This window comes from Rattus norvegicus, chromosome 10 (assembly GCF_036323735.1).
Source record: "Rattus norvegicus strain BN/NHsdMcwi chromosome 10, GRCr8, whole genome shotgun sequence".
In the NCBI taxonomy this organism is placed as follows: Eukaryota; Metazoa; Chordata; class Mammalia; order Rodentia; family Muridae; genus Rattus; species Rattus norvegicus.
This window is the reverse complement of record NC_086028.1, coordinates 105,120,493-105,135,825: the sequence shown is the minus strand read 5'-3', so window position 1 is coordinate 105,135,825 and position 15,333 is coordinate 105,120,493. Positions and strand designations below refer to the sequence as shown.

Sequence of the window (15,333 nt, the reverse complement as noted above, 5' to 3'; positions counted from 1 at the left end):
GCCCGGAAGGGACAGCAGCCAAGCTGCCAAGCAAGGACCCAGTCTGACCCAGTCTGCAGGCTGTACTGTGAGCTCCCGGTTCCCAACTTCCCTGAGCTGAGGTGGGGATGAGTCATGTAAGTCACATGACTCATCCTGTGTGGCTTCCATCCAGGAACCCTGACTAGGGGCAGCAAGGACAGGAGCACAGCCACGACTCTGACCTCCGCAACCCAGAATCTCAACCTCATCATAGGGGAGGGGCAGCTACATAGGCGGGGACTGTGGCTGAGCAGGCTCAGGCTATAAACCTGAAGAAGCTGCCCTTGCTAGTTTCTGTACACACTGTCAGTCACACGCACCAGACTCCCAACGGGACTTTGCCATCCTCTGAGCTCACGCCCACAGGGCCCAGGCACTGGAATCCTTGGCATGGCCGTGTCCATACACTCCCCCCGACTCACAGTTCCCTCTGCTCCCTAGGGGAACCCCCCATGCTCTTAGAAGAAAGAGTACAATGCTCATTCGTTCACCAAGCTGGACGGTGGTATCTGTACTTTTATCTGACCCCAGTTCCATATCCAGATTGGACAGTTGCCTCTTCAAGTCTCCCCGGGAATCAAGTCACCCAACTAGCCATAGGGACACAGCTCTACCCACTGTGACACCACACGGCGGCAACAGGAACAAGGCTCCACACCACGGAACACACTAGTAGTAGGCATAGGGTTCCATGACACAGCACTTACTAGCAAACCCCCAACGCCCATGTACGGTATTGATGGGGTTGCTGGTGAGCCTCTAATCCCAGTGCTGGGGGACAGGGCTGACACAGGAGGATAGGGGGCTTGTTGTCAACCAGCTTCCATCCACAGTCAAAAGGGGGCTTCTGTCTCAAGGGAGCAAGGCGGAGAGTTTCGGTGGAATACTCAACGCCCTCTTCTTGCTTCTGCACATATGCACACACCACACACACACCACACACACACACACACACACACACACACACACACACACACACACACACACACACACACAAAGCCACACACGGATACACGGAATAAATAAAATAATCTAGAATTCAATGTCATTGATCATCGCAATAAATTATTCACAATTAATGACGGAATGAAGACAGTTTACAAAGCACCTTAAAACAGTGATTCGGGGGTTGGGGACTTAGCTCAGTGGTAGAGCGCTTGCCTAGCAAGTGCAAGGCCCTGGGTTCGGTCCTCAGCTCTGGAAACAAAACAAAACAAAACAAAACAAAACAAAAAAACCAAAAAAAAAAAAAAAAAACAAACAAACCCAACAGTGATTCAGTTCTTCACATAACACTGTGTGTGCACACTGACAGATACAGGGACCTGTCCTGGGCAGGGGACCTCAGATGAAGAGGACAGTGAATAGGGCGAATAAGTTCTTGGATTTAAAAAAAAAAAACCAAACCAAAAAAAAGCCAAGGATTAGTGTTCGTATTGCTTTACAAAAACACCAGAGTGACTTCCACTTCAAAACACGTGATTTTAAACAGAATTGACCTTGTGTGGCACACTGTGGTCGCCTCTTCAGCTCAGGTTCGTCTTCACGCCATGGTCAGACACATCTCTGAGATGCCCGGTCTCTCTGACTCTTCTCTGGTAGGGTCTGATTCCAAAGAAGGACTTGAGATCTGGAAAATGCCAGCTTACCCTGCCAGCCCAGGCCAAAAGACATGATTCCCCACCTTTCTTGGTCTCTCTCTCTCTCTCTCTGGAAGACTGTCTAGCCACCCCACCCCTCAAATACTCACACCTAGGGGACACCCCGGAATCACACATGGCTCCCTGCTCTTCCCTAGAGCCATTTCAGTCCCGCCAGGTTGGTGAGTCTATCAGGTGACACCAAGTCACAGCGACAGAACCTTCCAGAGACCCTTCCTATACCAGCTGCCGTTCAGGGGCCCGAGGGAGACTTCAGTAGGGAGCTCCTGTGCTCTGGGGCAGTGTCTTCACGGATGCTGTAAGGCTGAGTCCCTGGTTCCTGCTGCAGGGATTTCTCTGCAAAACACACAGGATCTTATCAAGTACTGAAAATACTACCCAAGGCTGGATCCTAAACTCAAGGAATGACCGGCACCCAGGGTCTGGTACCCAGGCAGAAAGGGTGGGCCTGTCTGAGGCCAGGCCCCTGCCCAGCTTGGAGTTTTCTTGACTCGTCCTGTTCCACATCCATCACAGTTTGCCGAAGAATATTCCAGACACTCACCTGCCTCCTCCAGAGTGGTAAAGTACTGGAAACCCTTGAGGTCAGCAGCCAAGAGTGTGCGGAGCACGGGCACCTAGGACGCACACACAGTTTGATACAGGTCAGGGTACCTCTGCTCTGTTCTGTGTGGTGGGTGGTTCATCTGGATACCCTGAGTGATCCAGGGAGAGTCTGTGTCTTGGTTAGGGTTTCACTGCTGTGAACAGACACCATGGCCAAGACAACTCTTGTAAGGACAACATTTAACTGGGGCTGGCTTACAGGTTCAGAGGTTCAGTCCATTATCATCAAGGCATCGTGGCAGCATCCAAGCAGAAGACCGGCTTCCATGCAGCTAGGGTGAGGGTCTTATAGCCCACGCCCATAGTGACATGCCTACTCCAACAAGGCCACACCTCCTAACCGTGCCACTCCACGAGCCAGGCATAAATAAACTGTCACAGTCTGCTTCAGTTTGAATGGACGGAGGGAGGAGGAGGGAAGAGAGAAGCGGGAGGAGGGAGATGGGTGAGCACTGCCAGAAGAGCTTACAAATGAACGGTCTCCAGTGACCATAAAGGTTAATGACTTAAAACAGCAAATCTCAGCCCCGGACTAGGCGTGGTGAGAAGAAACCGTCTGACCAGAAAGCCAGTGTAGGAACGGCAACATCTGCTGACATCCTTCCTTCTTGAAACTACACAGAGCACACCCGTAGATAAGTTTCCTCTTCTGAAGCTCCCCTGTCCTCCCTATAATGCCAGATCATCCTGGGCACAGGCTCCACTCCCTTGAATACCCCTGCCCTCCACGGTTCTGATTAAAGGGCACCCTGCGTCTGCAGAGGTAGGTCTCTTCCTTCCACGTTGCCTCCAATAATCTCTAACACCCACGAGGACGAGAGCTCTGCACGCAGGCGCAGCACAGTGGCCATGAGCATGGTCCTGGACCAGAGCCCTGGCCTGACGTTCCCAACACTGAGCACATAGACAGCATATGTGGGTCGGCACCGACTGCAGAAGATGAATTCAGATGGTTGGTAGCCTGCCAGGTTAGAACCACAGCCAGCAGAGAGCCCTGGTGCGGGTGCTTACAATGACGTCATCTGACAGGGCTGCTTACAATGATGTCACCTGACATGAGGTACTAATAATGCTGTCATTTCAGATGGGGTGTGTATGATGATGTCATCAGATGGGTGTATAATGATGTCATCAGATGTGTGTATAATGATGTTATGGCTCAGAGGTATCACTGAGGAATTTAAATTAGTTTTAGTTTTTGTGTTTTGTTTGTTTTGACTTTTTAAAATTTTTTTTAGATTTATTTATTTTATTAATATGAGTACACTGTCACTCTCTCTTCAGACACACCAGAGGAGGGCATCAGATCCCATTACAGATGGTTGTGAGCCACCATGTGGTTGCTGGGATTTGAACTCAGGACCTCTGGAAGAGCAGTCAGTGCTCTTAACCTGTGAGCCATCTCTCCAGCCCTTGTTTTGACTTTTTTGACAGAGTCTTAACTCTGTAGCTCTGGCGAGCCTCACACCTGATACATGGCCCAAGCTGGACTCGAACTCATGTCAGTACTCCTGCCTCAGCCTCTTGAGATGGTTTGTATATGCTTGGCTCAGGTTGTGGCACTATTAGGTGTAGCCCTGTTGGAGTGGGTGTGTCACTGTGGGTGTGGGCTTTAAGACCCTCATCCTAGCTGCCTGGAAGCTAGTGTTTTGCAAGCAGCCTTTAGATGAAGATGTGGAATTCTCAGCTCCTCCTGCACCATGCCTGCCTGGATGCTGCCATGCTCCCACCTTGATGATAATGGACTAAATCTCTGAACCTGTAAGCCAGCCCCAATTAAATGTCGTCCTTATAAGACTTACCTTGGTCATGGTGTCTGTTTACAGCAGTAAAACCCTAAGACACTCCTACATACTGGGACCATAGGCAGGTGCAATTGTATCTTTCCACACGTATCACATTAACCTAGGGCCATGGGGAGACTGTGGACCCTCCTCATATGGTGGCTTGGCCTTCCTACCTGTAGGCCAACAAAGGCCAGGGTGACACCTTTCTTCTGGAAGTCCTCCAGGAGCTCACCGAGTCCCAAAATCACGGTGTAGTCTATATTGCTGACATGCGTGCACTCCAGAACCGCAGAACGTGGTGGGGATGCTGGGGAGACAGGCCATGAGTCTGCCACAGAGCCTATGGCTCTGCAGCCCGACAGTGGAAAAACATCCGCCATGAGACCATTCCCCAGGGCTGTCGCCCAGCAGTGGAACCAAGGTGAAAAGAATGGATTTGTGGAGAGAGCAACTTCCTTTGTACGTTCCCTTGTATGTCAGTTCCCCAGACAGAGGAACAGAAGCAAACACGGCCCTTCCTGACAGGCTGTAGGGAAGCCACAGGGCTACCGCCCAGTGAGGGCTGTCCTATCTGCAGCAGACGCTACTCAATGAAGTCTCAACCGTGAAAACAGGTGAGTGTCTCCCTGACCACAGGGGCCGGGCCTGAGGGTGTTGAGACTGTGGTGTAGGGGACGGCAGGAAGTGTGTGCTGCTCATCTTGATGGGCTCACATACCTTCCAGGGCCCTCTTCGTCATTGCCTCTCGGAGGGCATCAACTGCAGGGAAGTGCAGGCCGCTGGCCGGCTGGAGAACAAGAATCTGTCCCTCTGACACCTGGATTGGGGTGGGGGGTGAACGTTAGAAGCAGACAGGACAGGACAGTCTTCCAAGCTTCCCTCATTGCACCAGGAGGAACCCCTGACTCAAGTCTATCAAGTGGGGTACAGTAGGAGTGCGAGCTGGCAGGAGAGCCCCCAACACCCCACACTCAGGAGAGCTAGAAAATGCTCTCCCTCAGGAGCACCTAGGAAAGCAAGCAAGGAGGCTGTTGGGGCCTGGGGATTCCCACTCCCGCTCTCCCTACTATGAGCCTACCTGGGTCTTGGGTCTAGCTACAGAGTGCAGGAGAATGAGCAAAGACACCAGGGTCCCTGCCAGGATGCCGTATTGGATCTCCCAGAAGGACAGCAGGAATGTCACGCAGAGTGGTAACAGGTCCAGCCCTAGGAGGAGTATTGATTCAGAGGCAACCTTCACCCCCATCCCTGTTCACTGAGCCCCACAGCCCAGTGACCAACCTTAGCCTCTCCTGGGGTTCATGGAGGTAGTCAGAGCCCTATAGCTGCCTAGAGGAAGATCAGGTCACATGAATAGAAGGTGTGGGTTGCAGCTGTCCTCTAGACGGAGGGCAGAGGTAGAGAATGGGGTCTCTGTCTACCAGCGTAGGACCTGCCTGGCCCATCCCAGCCCTCTGGCCTCTGAGCAGGTAGGCGTTGGGGTGGGGCTGGGGGTGGGGGTGGGGGCTCATCAGAGGATCCAGGGAAAAGGGACAGAGAGAAAGGTGTGTGTGTGTGTCTGTCTGTGTGTCTCTGTGTGCATTATGTGTTTGTGTGGTATGTGAGAGAGAGAGAGAGAGAGAGAGAGAGAGAGAGAGAGAGAGAGAGTGTGTGTGTGTGGCATGGTGTGTGTGTGTGTGTGTGTGTGTGTGGTGAATGTGTGTGTGTGGTGTGTATGGGTGTGTGTCTACGGTGTGGTATGTGAGTGTTTCTGTGTATATGTAGCATGGTGTGTGTGTGTGTGTGTGTGTGGTGAATGTGTGTGTGTGGTGTGTATGGGTGTGTGTCTACGGTGTGGTATGTGAGTGTTTCTGTGTATATGTAGCATGGTGCGTGTGTGGTGTGTCTTGTGACTCCAGGAGACCAGGAGGATTTATTGCCCTGGGCACAAAGTACTTGGACTCAGTCTGAGATTGTACCTCTGATGTGGCAACCTAGACAGGCCATGCCCTTTCTGGAGTCCTAGTTTCCTTGGAGAACATCAGTTCCACACATCTACACTGATATATCTCAAGGCTGTCCTAAAGATGAAACCTGGTACACAGAAAGCTGGGACACACACCCGACAACTGGACAACGAGGAAGGAGGAAAAGTTAACCTCTGATTTGTTAAAGAAACCAGTGGATGAGGGGCTCTCAGGGCGGGAGATGGGGGAGACTGAGAGACTATTGTGTGAGGCCTTTCTGTCACCACCCCCTCAGGAAGAGAAAGATGGGGGGAGGAGAGGATGAGGACACCGAGTGGGGAAACTCTGCTCTCCACTCCAAAGCTACAGAGCTCTGTCCAGCTCTGTGTGGACCGAAGTCCAGCTTCGCTCGCTAAGCAGCCACCTCCAGTGTATCTTCTCCTAAGTTTACCAGAGTGCCACAGCTCCAGCCCACAGGCCAGGAGGGATAACAAAGGCCTAGGCATTCCCAGATGTCACCCCAGAGCTGCCTGCTTTGCGGTACGTACTCTGAACAAGCCAGAGCCTCCTGAAGATCTTGACGTCAAAGAGCGGGGCCACAGCCATGATGATGACGGCAGCCAGTGCAGACTTGGGGATATAGTAGAACAGTAAGGTCAGGTAGTCCAGAGACAGCAGCACCAGGACACCTGTGGGGGTGGCGGGTCAACTGGGGACAGGCACCCACCCGGCCAGCACCCACAGAAGGATACAGGCTCAGCGGAGGTACGGAGGAGCCTGGTTATCCACTACACAGACTTGGTAGAGAACCGTGGGCTCCTCCCCTCCACCTTTTCCACCCAAGGTAAAGAAGGGGTGGGGCTCACCAGTCACCAGGCCTCCTGCCGGGGTACACACCCCCGTCTGGGCATTCACTGCTGTCCTGGAAGGCAACAGGAGGAAACCCATCAATCTCCCATGGCTGAGAGGAGAGCTGTCTGGCCTCACTGGAGGGCTGACCTTCCAGGAAGACCTGAAGTGGAGGTGACAGCAGGTGGTTCAGCCCCCTTAGCAGAATGAGTGAGTTAGCATTGCCACCAGCCCCCATTCCTCTCTCAAGTCCCTTCCTCTTCCTAGGGACTCTGTTTTACATGCCCACTTAGTTTACTTAGGTAGGGATTCCTGCATGAGCCCGGGTATGGCTCTATTATGGCAATTGCCCACTGGCCACACCACTGAAGAAGACGACTCCCCCACCCACTCAGCACCGGCAGCCATCAGCAGCCAATACCTCTTCAGCTAGGGGTGGGTGGGCTGTCTTCTTTCCCTAATATAAACCGTTTATTACTAAGTATGGAAGCCACTGATCAAGAACCTCAACTATTTTAAGATCTCCCCTCTTCTGACTCCCCACATCCCCAGTTTCTGCTCGGTAATGCATGTAGCCCCTCTTTCAGCCTCAGAGCTCCCCCAGCTCTGAACCCAGGAAAACTTGCCTCCGAACAATGCATCAGGACAGACACAGATATGGATACATCTTCCTTTCCCCTCTCTCCTCTCTCTCTCTCTCTCTCTCTCTCTCTCTCTCTCTCTCTCTCTCTCTCTCTCCCCCTTCTCCCTCTCTATCTCTCCCTCTCTCTCCCCTTCTTCTTCCTTTCCCCCTCTCTCCTCTCTCCCTCTCTCTCCCCTCTTCCTCCTCTTCTTCCTCCTCCTCCCTCTCTCCCCTCTTCCTCCTCCTCCTCCCTCTCTCTTTTTTCTCTCTCTCTCCAACATCTCCCCTGGAACTCACTCTGTACACCAGACTGGCCTTGACCTCATGTACACAGATCCACTTGCCTCTGCCTCCCAAGTGCTAGAAATAAAGATCTGTGGCACCGTGCCAAGCCCTCCCCACTATTTCTTTTGTAATCAACCAGGAAGTTGTATCACTAAATGCTGGGCAGAGATGCCAGGAGCTATCCTGTGGGGTAGATGTGACCTGCCTTGCTGGGGACAAGTCACAGCTTCCCAGAGGTCTTTAGAATGCCTGTCGGACTAAAGGAGGTAAGTGTCAAGTATGACTAAGGGCATGGCAGGGGGAAAAGGGTCTCTGGACCCTGCTAACCCTAAATGTACGGAGAAGAAGAACATGGCTACTCACCGCCCAAAGCTGCCAGTGACCGGGTAAGACGAGACTAGGGAGCCCAGCACATTGGTGAGGCCTGGAGAGAGAAGAGTTAACCAGGAGAGGCAGGGACACTGGGCTGACAGGAGGGGACTCAAATGCAGAACCACACAGGGGAAAGACAGAGAGGACCTGGAACCCCTCACCTGGTGCTCATCCAGGGACAGGAACCAAATCTATCACATTCCCTGCCTTGGAGTCTAGCTTTCTAACTCTTAATTCAAAGAGTTTGCTTTTGTTGTTGTTCCTGGAGACGGGGTTTCTTTGTATAGCGCTGGCCGTCCTAGAACTTGCTCTGTGGACCAGATGGGGCTTGAACTCACAGAGATCCGCCTGCCTCTGCCTCCTGAGTGCTGGGACTAAAGATGTGCACCACCACCCTGGCCAGCTTTTGCTGAGACAAGGTCTCAGGTACCCCGGGGTGGCCATGAGCCAAGAAGGACTTGAACCTGCAGCTTTCTGTCCCTGCTTCCTGAGTGCCAACATCACCATGTCCTATCTAGTCTAGGTTTAAAGTAGATCTGGCTCAGGCCTCATGACACCTTAAAGTCACTACTATCAGCAACCATGGAGAGGACCTTCCGGGGAGGGTTGTAGCTGAGAGGGTACCTGAGATGTGGCTGCTGCGAATGCTGAGTCCCGTAAGGGACTGAAAGGCAGCAAAGCGCTTTCCAGGGTGACATCATATTATATCACATTACTACTACTTCCTGTTGGGACCCAAGAACTAAGATCTTGGCCTACACCCACCACGCTCTGCCTGCTCAACATCCATCCCACACAGGAACCTTTACGGTGACTTAATCTGGCGACCACAGGTTCAAGTCCTACTCTTGGAACTTCCCTAGCACTAAGTGTAAGGAAGCCAGTCGCTATCCCAAAGGGCAGGTGTGACGTGACTTGCTTAGACTTGGAACATGTACAGCTACACCACTGGAGAAAAGTGACTCCCTGTCCCCAGCAGCCATAGCGGCCAGCGGCTCCTCAGACAGGGTGGGCAGGCTATCTTGCATTCCCTAATATATAGCATTTATTACTGAGTATAAAAAATATTGGGCTGCCCTCCTGAATTAAAATAAAAACACCTTGTTTTCTTTAAAAAAAAAAAATTGGGCTGGAGAGATGGCTCAGTGGTTAAGAGCACTGACTGCTCTTCCAGAGGTTCCTGAGTTCAATTCCCAGCAACCACATGGTGGTTCACAACCATCTGTAATGGGATCCGATGCCCTCTTCTGGTGTGTCTGCAGACAGCGACAGTGTACTCATAAATAATAAATAAATAAATCTTAAAAAAAAAGAAAGAAAGAAAAATATCAGCAACCTCAATTCCTGTAAGATCTCCCTTCTTTTGGCCCCGACATCCGCAGCCAGACTGAGCTGACCAAGGGTCATTCGGAAGTGTGGTAGACACACAGAAAAATGAGAAAAAGCCCTGTAAGACTGGGAATTACTTAAGTACCAGCCCCTCTTGAGTCACAGAGCCAAGTCCAGGCCTTTGAGAGTAAAGGCCAGGGCAGCTTGGTAGAGACTGAATAGTGACCACGGGCTACACAGGATCACACAGACCACAGAGTCACATTGACCCCTGGTGAACCTGGGCTGGAGACAAGTCTGTTGAAGTCAATGGAGATGCCCGGCCAGTGCTGGCACAAACAGCTGAAGCTTTCAGGCAGGGCAAAGCAGGTACTTGGCAGGCAGAGGAACAGACCACAGAGGAGGGGCTGCATGGAGCCGAATGGACACATGAGGACAAGTCCAACCTGATATTTCAAAGGCTCCTCCCGCTACAAACATCATACCCGATGCAATCAGACAGACACACAGGCACTGGGAACAGAACGGGTCTTACCGATGGCCAGCAGCTCCTGGTTGGCATCAATGCGGTAATTATTCTGGGAGGCTAAAGAGAAAGGGCAGTGGAGACGCTGTTACCTATGTACACGCTATGTGCGGGTCCCAAGCCGCAGGGACAAGTTTACATTAAGAAATGCTTACACACCCAAAAGCAGGAACTAGAAGAGATGGGTGGCTCAGTGGTTGGGGGCAGCAAGTGTTCAGGCTAGCCTTGAACTCATAAAGACCTGTCTGCCTCTACCTCTCAGTACCAGGGTAAAAGTGGTAGGAATCCATGCCCAGCAAATAAATAGATGTTTGAGAGTCTGACTTGGGTAAGGGACAAAGTACTGGAATGTTGGAGAAGGAATTTATCCCAGGTATAACCAGGACCACGCAGGAAACATGACATGTGGAACTTTGAAACCATATTTTATTTTCGCTGGTGATGGTGTGTGTTGCTGGGGGTGGAACCTGGACCTTATACGTTAGCCAAATGCCGCACTACCGAGCCCCACCCCAAGCCTCTTATCTGGGTTTTAGCCTCAGAATCAGCCTGTACCCATAGCAAAGAGGACCTGCTGTGTTTACAGTTCAGAACACTGACACCGATAATACGGAGCTGTAAGAACTGGGTCAAGGGCTGGAGAGATGGCTCAGTGGTTAGGAGCACTCAGTGGTTAGACTGCTCTTCCAGAGGTCCCGGCAGCCACATGGTGGCTCACAACCATCTGTAATGGGATCTGGTGCCCTCTTCTGGCCTTCAGGCATATATCCATTATAGATAATATATAAATAAATCTTAAAAAAGAAAAAGCACTTGGGTCAAGTGAGGGATTCAAGAGCATTCCTTAGAAAGGCAAGACCAAGGGCCCAGTTCATCCTGAGCCAGCAGGAGAAAACAAGGGGTTAAATTATTTAGGAATTCTGTGAGCCACCTACTAAAGTTGAAGTTTAAAGTCCAGCCTGATTAAACTTGAACTGTTCAGCTGGATATGGTGGCTCATTTACATCCCAGGCAGATATGCAGATTTCTGTGAGTTCAAGGTCAAGCTGAGTTTCATGCCAGTCAAGGCCATGAAGTTTGGGCTGGTATTAAACTAACAAATAAATAAAGCACCTCTAGTTCAGTGGGATCTGATTCCTTCTTCTGGCCTCTGAACTCACGTACACACACACACACACACACACACACACACACACACACACTCTCTCTCTCTCTCTCTCTCACTCATCTACACAAATATGCACACACGCACATGAGCAAACACACACACATGCACAAACACACACGTACACACTCACATACACTCACGTAGACTCTCGTATGTGCACACACACACACTTAAAAAATATAATGCACGCACACACACACACTTAAAAAATATAATACATCTTAAAAATTTTTTTTCAGGGGTTGGGGATTTAGCTCAGTGGTAGAGCGCTTGCCTAGGAAGCGCAAGGCCCTGGGTTCGGTCCCCAGCTCCGAAAAAAAAAAAAAGAATCAAAAAAAAATTTTTTTTTCAATTCAACAAATTACACTAAAAACAATTACAACACAATTACAACACAGCCCACTGCTTCCTGGTTTGACATATCTCTATGATCCACGAGGCGGCCAGTGCATGCTGTAAGAGGCTGTGCAGGGGAAGATGTTCCTTAACGTACATCTCGTTCCAGTTCACCTGACACCATGCTCAGCACCGCATGGTAGGAGCAGAAGCCAGTGAGGGGGGCTTCATGGCAGGGCCTCACGCGTCCACACAAGGCAGGCTGATAGGGCTCCTCAGAGTCCAAGTCCTGCTTACAGGGCATGGAGTGTCCTCTGTCTGGACTCTGTGAGCTAGGAGCGTTGTCCCTGTGCAGACTGTACTCTGAGAGTGGCCGGGCTATGCTGGCCCTCTACCTTTATTCATTTTAAAACACGTGCATGCATTACTTGTATTTAAATTCTGATTTTAAAAATTGGAATAGACAGACCAGGAGGCAGTGAGCTTGGCGGGAGGGGTGGGAGAGGAGTTACAGGATTCTCACCGAAGGATTTGGCCACAGCAATGGTCTCCAGGAGGCCCATCAGAGGCACCACAGCCAGTCCGACCCCCATGTCCTAAGAGGAGAAGGTCACTGAGCAATCCCCCTGTGCTCAGGAAGTCTCCTGCCAAGCAGGGACCTGCCAGAGTAGGTTGGGCTGTCTTGGCGGCTAATGGAGGCAAACGTGGGCAGCTACAGGAGTGTGAATGAACTTATACTGGAGAGGAAGTGCCACCTCATCACGAGAGAGGGGGGGGGGGGAGAGAGAGAGAGAGAGAGAGAGAGAGAGAGAGAGAGAGAGAGAGAGAGAGGTGCGCTAAGAGGAACCTGGTTAATGCATCCTTCCCCACGTGTTTAAGAAGGAAGGGGCTTGAGGCAGAAAGACAAAGAGATATCCTGAGGTTGTGTCCTATTTGGTCTCTTCTCCACTTTGCTGAGACACCCCTTCTCAAGGACCGGGCCCAGGGGTCACCTCAGCCTCAGCCATGCTGCTGGCTCTGCATCCACTCACCTGCACCATCTCAGAGAAAGAGATGGTCTTATTGTCTGTGGTCACTGAGAAGGGCGGCATCCTCACAGGAGGGAGCCCCTGGGCGATCTTTCCAGTCAGAATGAACGGATGGGATCCTGTCACCTCGAAGGCGTAAGCAATCAGGGCCGCGAAGGAGACCACCAAGGCGTTGCGAGCTAGGGCAGAAGGGGAAGAGATTGGTGTGGTTGTTTTGATTTTTGAAAACGTATTCAATTTATTTTATGTATAGGAGCGTTTTGCCTGTGTGCACACGTATGTGCGTGCGTGCGTGCGTGTGTTTGTGTGCGTACCATGTAGGTACCTAGAGCCTGAAGTCAGAAGATTCCCCCAGAACCGGAAATATAGACAGTTCTGAACCACTGTGTGGATGCTGGTAATTAAACACGGAACTCTGCAAGAGCAACGAGGGTCCTTCACCACTGAGTCATCGTTCCAGCCCTGAGACCTCGTCTTAATGAGAGTAAGATAACTGGGTCAGAGTCATTGCATGTCATACCAGGGACAATACCCTTCCACAACCCCCCACTGCATACTGGGAGACTCGGCGTGAATAAATGAGGCCACGAGCGGGGATGAGCATGTGGCCCTGTGACGCACACAATCGTGGAGGTGACAGAGAGGAATGAGGATGTGGAGGCAGGAGGATTGTGAGTTTGAGGCTAGTTTAGACTACACAGCACATACCAGACCAGCCTGTGCTGTGTAATGTTCTGCAGTTACACCCGGAGAGCTAAATTACAGGGAGGGGCTATTTTAAAAGCAGTGGAGAAAAGGGTCAAGCACAGAGAAGAACAGGAACACACTCCCGTTGGAGTGATGCAGAAGGCTAGAAGACCGCAGACAGAACCTTTAAAGCATCGAGAGGGGAAAAAAAAGTAGACTTCTGTACCCATTCTACATGCGGCAAACTGTCTTTGAAATATAAAGCAAAAATAAAAACCAATTCAGACATAAAAAGCAGAAAGAATTGACCAGTAAGCCCACACCACAGGACGGTGTCAGCGAAGCCTCTGTGCAGAGGGAAACACCGCCACACAGAAGCCAAGAATGGCTCACAAGCGTGAAGAGGACTAGAAACAGCGGCCATGTATCAGTGACTTTCTCCTTAATGTGTAGGGCTCCTTAAAAGCAGATGCAGGTCTAAAGGAGAAACGGTAACAACTCCCATCGTCTTTATATGGGATTTACAGTCCACACTGGGAAAACGTACGGTCACAGGGACATCAACTTTGGCAGGGAAAAGAACCAAGTCAAGTTACCGTGAAGATGTGAGAAAAAGAGACACAGGATCCTCAAACCCTAAAGAACCGTGTCTTAGAGTTTTTACTGCTGTGTACAGACACCATGACCAAGGCAACTCTTATAAGGACACTGTTTAATTGGGACTGGCTTCTGGGTTCAGAGGTTCAGTCCACTAAGGTGGGAACATGGCAGCATGTTAGATAGGAGTCAGGATTATCACAGAAACATACGTTCTGGGCTGCACGGATAATGGGTAGCTGGAGACAGGCCACGTTAGTTTGTTCAGATATATTATAAATAGACAGATGGTCTTCAAAAGCGTCAGAGATCCACAGAATATGGCATTTAAAATCATTTCATTTTTTAAAAAAGATTTATTTATTTATTTCATGTATATGAGTACACTGTAGCTGTCTTCAGACACACCAGAAGAGGGCATCAGATCTCCATTACAGATGGTTGTAAGCCACCATGTGGTTGCTGGGAATTGAACTCAGAACCTCTGGAAGAGCAGTCAGTGCTCTTAACTGCTGAGCGGTCTCTCCAGCCCCCAAATCATTTTATTATTAAAAGATCTTTTGACCACGAGACATGTCTGCTCCTGACAGTTCCCTGTCCCCTCCAATTCCACTTCAAGGAAGGTGATGAGTTTCAGAACCTCCATATGGAGTTGCTTCAGTTGTGGCTAGCCACTGGGCATGAAATGCTCTAACTTTATCTGCTGACAAAATGCGGTCCAAAATAGGACAAACGGATGTAGGATAGATGACGGCTAATCTCTGCCAAGACTGGGTAATCTAGTCCTTTAGAACTCCTGCTTCACTTAAGGTCTGTCAGATGTTCCGGGCCAGAAGGCTGAAGACTGATGCTCCAACATTATATGAAGTATTAGAGACTGCCCAGTTGGTAAGCTATCTCTGCCATCTCTATGATTTTTGGAAGTTGTGTCCCTGTGCTTCGTGTATACCCAGATAATATTTATTCCTCCTCAAATCTCTGATGGGGTTGAATAGATATAAAATTCTAACTCACCAAGATAGGATAGCCGGTAAAATACCTCATCCCAAGTTACAAAATACAAGCAGACTGGACTTGTAAATGTAATTAGTACTTAATAATTTTCAAAACCATTTCAAATTAGCTCCCATTGTGTACTGTTTGTTACTATAAGAGAAAGAGGCTTTTTAATTGGACAAAAATGAGGAAATGTATCAGGGGTTGGCCTGATGCTGTTGGTATTCTAATGCTAATATTGGTTCCTCAAGACCTGGTTGCTCCAGAGAGGAGAGAGTCTGAACCCAAGTCACTCTATGTGACCTTTCCCCCAAGTTATTTCTGACTGGTGAATAAAGATGTGGATGGCCAATAGTAGGGCAGAAGGGCATAGGTAGGGTTTAGGGTTCCCAGGCTTTGGGGCGGGGTCTGAGGAGAACCACGAGAGAGGAGAGAAGAAAGAGGAGGAAGAAGAGGAGGAAGAGGAGGGAGAGGAGGAAGATGCCATGGGTTGGAGTCAAGAACACATGGCCTTGAG

General features: G+C 50.3%; 1 protein-coding gene across 7 annotated transcripts in view; it reads right to left on the bottom strand.

Annotated features, from left to right (window-relative positions):
- Window positions 1–1,432: 1,432 nt before the first annotated feature.
- Slc26a11 (solute carrier family 26 member 11) overlaps window positions 1,433–15,333 on the bottom strand; it is a 22,374-nt gene continuing 8,473 nt past the window's right edge. For all 7 annotated transcript variants that reach the window (NM_001398807.1, XM_039087534.1, XM_039087531.1 and 4 more), the window contains 11 exons: window positions 12,540–12,715; window positions 12,032–12,104; window positions 10,014–10,064; window positions 8,141–8,201; window positions 6,888–6,943; window positions 6,570–6,710; window positions 5,154–5,281; window positions 4,793–4,892; window positions 4,249–4,382; window positions 2,227–2,299; window positions 1,433–2,018 (listed from right to left, as the gene is read on the bottom strand). In NM_001398807.1, coding sequence (NP_001385736.1) covers window positions 1,915–2,018; window positions 2,227–2,299; window positions 4,249–4,382; window positions 4,793–4,892; window positions 5,154–5,281; window positions 6,570–6,710; window positions 6,888–6,943; window positions 8,141–8,201; window positions 10,014–10,064; window positions 12,032–12,104; window positions 12,540–12,715 — 1,097 coding nt within the window. In that variant the 3' untranslated portion in view covers window positions 1,433–1,914. The remainder of the gene's footprint in view (window positions 2,019–2,226; window positions 2,300–4,248; window positions 4,383–4,792; window positions 4,893–5,153; window positions 5,282–6,569; window positions 6,711–6,887; window positions 6,944–8,140; window positions 8,202–10,013; window positions 10,065–12,031; window positions 12,105–12,539; window positions 12,716–15,333) is intronic.